Here is a 7,941-nt window from a genome sequence, read left to right as displayed (position 1 = left end):
AAATTAAAATTTCTTTATCACATACTTTTCTAAATTAATACTAATAGAAATTTATAATAACAAACGACACCCTGCCATTTCCAATGCAAAGGTGCCCATAATGCATTCTAACATTTCCACATGTATTACCAATTTACCACGGACAGCCTTTGCACCAGAGAAAACACAGAGTACCCCTCTCCCTTCTGCTCGAGCCTAGCTCGTAAGTAAAGCGCTCTTTTTTTCATTATTGCTTTATTACATATTATATGTATCGTTGTCTGAGTACCCACAACACAAGCCTTCTTGAGTTTACCGTGGGCCTCAGTCAATCTGTGTAAGAATGTCCTATAATATTTATTTATTTATTTATTTATTTATTAGTTCATTCACAAATAAAGTTCTAATACAATAAACAAGAAACACAAGCCGGCTACATAATCTTGAATATGCTGCGCATACTATTGCCATTTATCACTAGTAGGTTAATGCATCACTAACGGCAGAAATAGCAGTAGGTACCCGAGGTTAGACTGAATAGTGTGTAAGCCACGGCCGATAAATTAAACCAGACATAGAATTCATTAGTGTTATCATTAATTAAGGTGTTTTTGAGTTACTCTTAATTTTACCCCATAATTAATTTAAAAAAAATAAATTCTCAGCAGCAATATACAGTAAACATGATTGCGATGACAGTGAATTACATCGGTCAACGAGCGTTTTTCATTACATTCCAAATAATTTTGTATAGATAAACCGTTTAGTAAAAGTAATCTCATTTCTTATGTCCTATACTCACCACCGTTAAGAGATTAACCCGCATTAGCTTACGCACTATGTTGTATGTTTAATTTTGTACGTGTGTTCTCGGTTTCTTGTGATCTTTCCTTTTTTTACACAGCAGATCTGCGACATCCTTGGTGGTCCAAACCAAAGAATTGAAGATGTCTACATCGTGTTTTTATTGAATTCCGTTAACGGTGTATTATAAAACTACAGTTAAGTCTTCATACTCCGTCTTCATTTCTTCATATTGATCTTTGACTTCTTCCTGTTAAGAAGAAACGCCAATTGTTATAATAACAGATATAGCAGTGAAATAGTACATTACGATAACAAGTGAGTAAAAAAGGAAGTTCGAAACGAGTTGCGATAAATTAAAACACGACCGAAAGGGAGTGTTTTAAATCGACACGAGTTACGAATTTCCTTTTCGCAAGTGTATCGTACGAAGTTTTTCAGTACAGATGGCCCTCCGAAGTTTCGAACTGGCATATCTATAGCAACCACTTCTCGCACTAGTGCGTAAAAGAAACACCATCTGTACTAAAAAAAAATATTTTAATTTGTCAAGTTAGGTACCTATAACTATGTCAAGTTTACCAAAACACATTTACTTTCAATCATTCATCAGCAGCTACATAATGCACCAAACAGATATACTATATCTTAAACATTAAAAAAAAAATGATTGTTCGCGGTTACCCTTCTTCAATATGCTAGGAGCACAGATTTCGGGAGATAGGTCATGCCGGGCGATTTGTATAGAATACGCCTGTCGCAAGGTCTGCGCAACCCACACAAAGCACCAGTAATTGTAAAGATAATGCACGCACACACCTAATCCACACACACTTGTAGCTGGACGCTCCTATTGCGCAATACACGCGCATCATTTCAATGTATGTGTACACGCGAACGATAAGCGAGCGCGATCGCGCACGCACACAACGATAAATAGCGGGAACGCCTCGCCTCGTTTCCGAGAAAAATGTCTCACTGAGTGAATCGTTTTGTACACCGTTCATTGCGGCGCAAAACACTACACTGTTTACAATATGTTCCTTGTGTAGCCGCAATGTATAATGAACGTTTTAAAGCACAAGCAAACGTAAGGTTACATGGTACAACTCGGAGTATTACGTTGAATTCGTGTTTTATGTGAAATAAAAGGAAATAAATAGTATTTACCTATGAAATGTTATCCTATCGGCTTGGAAATATTCAGGTCACTGCGATGTTTGCAAGTTATTATTGCACACTTCGGCATTTTTGATAAAACTCGTTTTTAGTCGGTGAACAGCGCGCGTGTACACTCGATGACAGCGGACGGCGAACTGGCGGCGGTGTAGGCCCAATGGGCCTACATCTGCGACCAGGCCGCGCGCAGCTTGTCCTCTCTATAGAATTTTTTCCTCTGAGGCTAGGAGTGTCTATTTGTACGTAACAGAAAGAGAGGCGTCTTGCAACCAGGAGGAAAGACTTGCCACAACCTATTATGACCAAACTGACAGTGGTCAAACAATCCGCAAATTATCAAGCGATAAAGCTGTTCAATAATTTACCCATTGACATGAAATCTATTTATAATTATTATATTTTCAAAAAACAGTTAAATGCTTTCTTGTTGGAAAAATGTTATTACTCTGTAGAGGATTTTTTAAGTATAAATGTAGATTAACTGTGACATTTTTATTTTATTGTATTTAGTTTTTTTTTGTAATTCAATTTTAATTTGCATGTTAAGTGTTTTGTTATTGTAGTGTTAGTCTTAAGTATTTTTAATAATTTAAGTAATAAGATTTTCACACACAATGTAAAAATTGTTCATGAAATAAATGACTAAAAAAATAAAATGACTACGTACCAGATAGCAATGATCGGTGAGGTTGGTGTAGGCCAGGTCCAGCGTGAGGCGGCGGCCCGGGCTGGCCGCGCGCCGCGCCGCCGCCGCGCGCGCCGGCAGTGCCGGAGTCAGCGACCCCGAGCCCCCGATGAACAACAACTGTACAGGGGATACATTCCTCAATAGAGAAGCTAGCTAGTTGGTGGTGGCGGGGCCCGAGATTTGTCTATGCATTTGTTTTGCATTATTTATGTTTATGCCTTTAGTGTCATGCCTAGAAAAACAGGCTTTTTAGAACTTCCTTTGGCCTTTATGATTTTGAGCGAATGCCTTTCGGTCTTAGTTTTTCGCCTTGTGCAGTTGTTGATGCCGCTGTAAGCCCACAGCTCGGCTTGCGGCCTCGCTTGATTGGGAGCCTCTCAGGGGCGCTCTGGTCTTTCGGCCCTAAGCGGAGCTCGGCCTTCGGCCTTTGCAATATAGTAACTGAAGTTGAAGGGGTTGTAGGAAAGTTAGCGCTTATTCACGATCACGACCCAATCGTAAAAGTGTCTTATGAAGCTCACGTCGGCGCTGCGGCCTGGAAACTGCAGAGCTCCTTTGCAGTTCCTACTCGTATGGCCAGCACCCGTGTCCATCGTCAGATAAGTCCTCCTCCACCATAATATTGCATTGGACAGATATATGCATGTAAAGTTTTAGCTCGATTCAATAATCCGAAGTAGGTCCAATTTATTTCAGAATATTGGACCAATTGAACAATGAATTAAAGCTAAAATAGTGTGTACCGTGAGTTGGGGACAGCCGCGGATGATGGCCACTACGTCGTCGTCTTCCGCCTCGTAGAACGTGCCCAGGTACAGTGACGTGAGGCGCGCGCCCAGGTTCCGGCACAGTGGCTCCACACTTTCCGACGTCATCCCTACCGTAGAAAAACGAACAGTATATTAAACCAATACAACATTCTGTTCTTTGAACTTCATGCTTGATTTATATTCTATTGTACAGCTTTACTAGCTAGTAATTACACTAACCTTGACAGTCTGGCAAATCCAAAGTAGTTAACTCCTGGCAGTTGCGCGTTACAGCCTCCACATCACAGTCGCCCAGCTGACATGATATCTTGAGGTGCTTTAGGCGTGTCAGCCGACTCAAGGGCTCCGAAGTATGGCAACTCATCCGTAAGTCATCGAACAGTTCCAACCATTCTAATTTGGGCATCTTATCTAACACCATCTGCATTTCTTCAAGTATTTCATACGGTACGGTAGCCACCTTGAGCTTTGTCAGTTCGCCAAGGCGGTCAATGACAGGAAGTATGTATTTTGGCTCCATTATTCTACAATAATCAATCACCAGCGACTTTAAATTTGACAGGTTTATGGTATTGAAACAAAGACCAGTCATTGCATGGCAAGAATAGAATTCCAATTCTTGCAAGGCTCTGTCTGCCAAAAATTCACTGACACATGGGTCTGATATCTGAAATATTAAAAAAATGTTTGCATTAGTAAGAAGTACAATACATATACAATAATTTTTCCAAAAAAATTGCAACAATCCCGAACGAAAATACAAAAAATAAAACTTACTGCTTTGGACAGATAGTAATACTTACATTATAACAAGAGAAATACACCTGTTGTACAAACTTGAAGTTTTCCCGTAGATTAAATGGAAGCAGTTGTTCAGGGGCAGGAGATTCCGAAAACTGTAACTGTAACATAATAAAGATAAACAAATAAAATTACTATTCATACAAATCTGTTTAGCAAAAAATATTAATACTACAATAATAGTTATTTGTTATACAAGGGGGCAAAGTTGTATTTTAACGCCGAGTGTGGAATTGAAAAACGAGCAAGTGAAAGGATTCTATAGTTGAACCACGAGCGAAGCGAGTGGTTCGAAAATAGAATCCTGAACTTGCGAGTTTTTTAACACACGAGAAGTAAAATACATTTGCACCCGAGTGTAACACAAAACTTTTCCCCTCACTATAGCGAGGAAACTATAACGCAAACAATGCGTTTATCACAGCTTCCAGTAGTTCCACAGGTGGTAAATCATCTTTATTACTAGATTCACCTACTTTTATCAGTTTTAAAGCAGGTAATGTGAATTTATTCAAGGTCAAATTACTTTACTCACTAGTGGATAAAATGCGTTTTTACCCGCTGGTATTAAAGGACAAAACACGTGTTTCCGAGCTAGTGAGGGGAAAAAGACATTTCTTACAGTTTTGATTAAATTGTTTACCTTCAGAGCATTGATGTTAGGGCAGTTCTCTTTGATTATTGCTAAACTCTCAAGACTGTTGCAATATGTGTCCACAACTGAACTGCCCAGTTTTTGTGTCCAAATCTCAAATGACTCTATGGTGTCTTCTGAAAGTGTCAACTTCAAAGTGTTATGATGTACTTCTCCCCTTTCAACAATAGTAATATGGATTCCTGGAAAATATAACACATTGACATTGTAGCAGTGATGAGTCTATATATCGTCACTACTTTAAAAAAAAAATTGTATCTTCGTCTGTCAATGAAACGAAAATTGTATTGGGTTGGCACAAAAGTAATGACACACTCTACAAAACTCTATACATTTCCTTTCTTAAGTTAATTGTTTTCGATAATATTCTAGTATGTTGTAGAACATTCTAGGTACTTCTAATGTGAGGGTATATAAAGCCGCCCTCGTGATTGGTTTAGTTAGATTGAAATAAAATGGACGAGCGACAAGTTCGAACACTTTACTTATACGAGTACTTGTTAGGCCACAGTGCGCGGGCTGCGGCTGACAATATCAACACTGCATTGGGCGCTGGAAGTAGGTCCAAGCCATGCCACGGTGTCCAGATGGTTTGACCGTCTTAAATCAGGAGACAGGAGCCTTGAAAGTCAGTCACGCTCAGGGCGACCACCTGCATTCAATGATGACGATTTACGTCGCGAACTACAGTCGAATCCTGATGCTACTACTCGTGAATTAGCGGAAGCACTTAACTGCAGTCACCACGCTGTGGAATACCATCTGCATGAGCTTGGGTATCAAAAGTTTTGGCTCGATGGGTACCGCACATCCTTACCGACGCCAGTCGTGCAGTCCGTGTCGCCATCTGTCAATCACTTTTGCTGCGACCCCGACGTAAAGAGTTTTTGACTGATCTGGTTACGGGAGATGAATCATGGATTTATTATGAGAACGATACACATCGTGCTTTTTGGCTGCCTCGAGAAGAAACGCCACCAGCTCAACCGAAGCTGAGTCAAAAGAACCGCTTAAAAGTTTTGCTTTGTTGTTTCTGGGACTCGCAAGGCATGCTGTTTCATGAACTATTACACAATGAAACTGTAAACGCTAACAAATATTCAACACAGCTCACCGAACTATCTTCTGTTATCAAGAAAAAACGACGAAGACGAGCCACTGTAATTTTACTACATGATAACCCTCGACCTCATGTCGCATCTACCATTCGCTAACAGCGGCAGAACTTGGGCTGGGAGACGATACCCCACCCACCTTATTCTCCAGACCTCGCACCATCAGACTTTCATTTGTTTAGAGCCCTGAAACTGAAACGACATTTGCGGGGTAAACAATTCAATGATTTCCATGATGTACAGGTGGAGTTGAACAACTTTTTCGAGGCACAGCCATCAGAGTTCTGGGCGAAAGGCATCCAAACTTTGCCAGATCGTTGGCAAGAAGTCATAGATGCTAATGGTGATTACATCATCGACTAAGCTTTTTGTATTGTAATAATAATAAAAAATATAAAACGTAAACCAAGTGTCTCATTACTTTTGTGCCAACCCAATAGTAAGTATGTATGGAATGCATATAGACTTACTGCGTTTTAACTTTGAGGAACAGCGTGAGATACGAGATTTTTAGGGTTCCGTAGTCAACTAGGAACCCTTATAGTTTTAACTTTGAGGAACAGCGTGAGATACGAGATTTCAGTTTTTTGAGAAAAATTACGGAACCCTACACTGAGCGTGGCCCGACACGCTAAAAGTAGTAACAATATATTATAAATACTTAAAATTCAATTAAATAATCATATTATGTTCCCTAACAGAATGATCATCTTTAATAAACTACCTTATTACCAGAAATAAAAGCCTTTCTTATTTTTTATTTTATTTAATAAATCTACAAAATTATCCTAGAGCTAAGTAGAGCATTTGAAGAAAATCTATTTATCTAGTTTTTTTGTAAACCTTGTTGGAATGGTTCTTCTACAGAGCATATATGAATAGCATCACTATAAGGAACAAAATTGCAATGCTACACTCACAGTTTCATTTTTCTGAAGTGAGCTAAACCTATGTGCTGAACCTATCTGTATGTTAGTGATGTGCCAGTTTTGATAATATAAGGCATATAATATATTTATTTTTAGAGTGTGGGCAGTCTCTATATACATCTAAACTATGGGTAACAGCTCAAAAAATACAACTGCAATGGAACATGCACACATGTTTTATTGTGCCACCCTGATTGAGTGCTCAGGCCGGTGCTGGCCTTAACATTGATCAAAAAAATATTCTAAAGAATTCTATTAAAAACACATTTTGAGAACAATTGAAAACCCAAAATAAATAATAAATAAAAACGAATTATGAATTCTGCGATGTGGCACCGTCTAATGATAATTGACTACTCCTCACCTCGCAAGTACGTCAGCAGCACCGCCTGCCACTGGCGGCTGGCGCGCTCTGTCCGTATGAGGTCCTGCACGGGCACATACTGCAACACGGCGCGCCAGCAGTCCTCGTTCAGGTAATCCAGTATCGTCCGGTCATTGTTTACTTCTGCCGCTAACACTGCAATTATAATTACAATGTTACAGGCGATTTATATTTTGGCAGAATGGAGTTCATAATAATATGAAACCTATAGTTTACACTAACTTTCTTTGAAATTAATAACTTTCAAAGTTTTACTAGTTGCTAATTTTATCAACAAAGACGCTGAAACTTCACATAACTGCTGATTTTGATATGAATCCTCGGTTTCATTCACTCAACGTCAAATATGTCTTTTTTTTTTTTTTTTTTTTTTAATGGCATCGCGCTCCTGGCGCATTCAGCCAGCCGAGTAAAACGGGGAAACGGATTTAAAGGATTATTAAATAAACGGAAAATACGGAATTTTGGGGAGAGGATCAGGAAAAGGTGACATATTATGTTAAAGTTTGATATTATGGCTAGAAATAAATGAATATAATGATTTAAATACATATGGGGAAGAATCGGAAATGAGAAGTAATGATGTAATAGAAGTGGGAAATGGAACTTTTAAATCTGACAGTTGATTCATCAACA

General features: G+C 39.0%; 1 protein-coding gene across 1 annotated transcript; it reads right to left on the bottom strand.

Annotated features, from left to right (window-relative positions):
* On the bottom strand, positions 1–7,633 carry LOC125227160. Its single transcript, XM_048131386.1, has 8 exons — positions 7,528–7,633; positions 7,285–7,440; positions 4,865–5,058; positions 4,224–4,322; positions 3,640–4,087; positions 3,394–3,527; positions 2,630–2,767; positions 1–1,033 (listed from the first exon to the last, which is right to left on the bottom strand). Coding segments are annotated over exons 1-8 (1,236 nt in total). The 5' UTR covers positions 7,529–7,633; the 3' UTR covers positions 1–967.
* Between the last annotated feature and the right edge of the window lie 308 nt (positions 7,634–7,941).

This window comes from Leguminivora glycinivorella, chromosome 6 (genome assembly GCF_023078275.1).
Source record: "Leguminivora glycinivorella isolate SPB_JAAS2020 chromosome 6, LegGlyc_1.1, whole genome shotgun sequence".
In the NCBI taxonomy this organism is placed as follows: Eukaryota; Metazoa; Arthropoda; class Insecta; order Lepidoptera; family Tortricidae; genus Leguminivora; species Leguminivora glycinivorella.
Note: the sequence above shows the minus strand (reverse complement) of the source record. Positions and strands in the feature narration are given on the sequence as shown.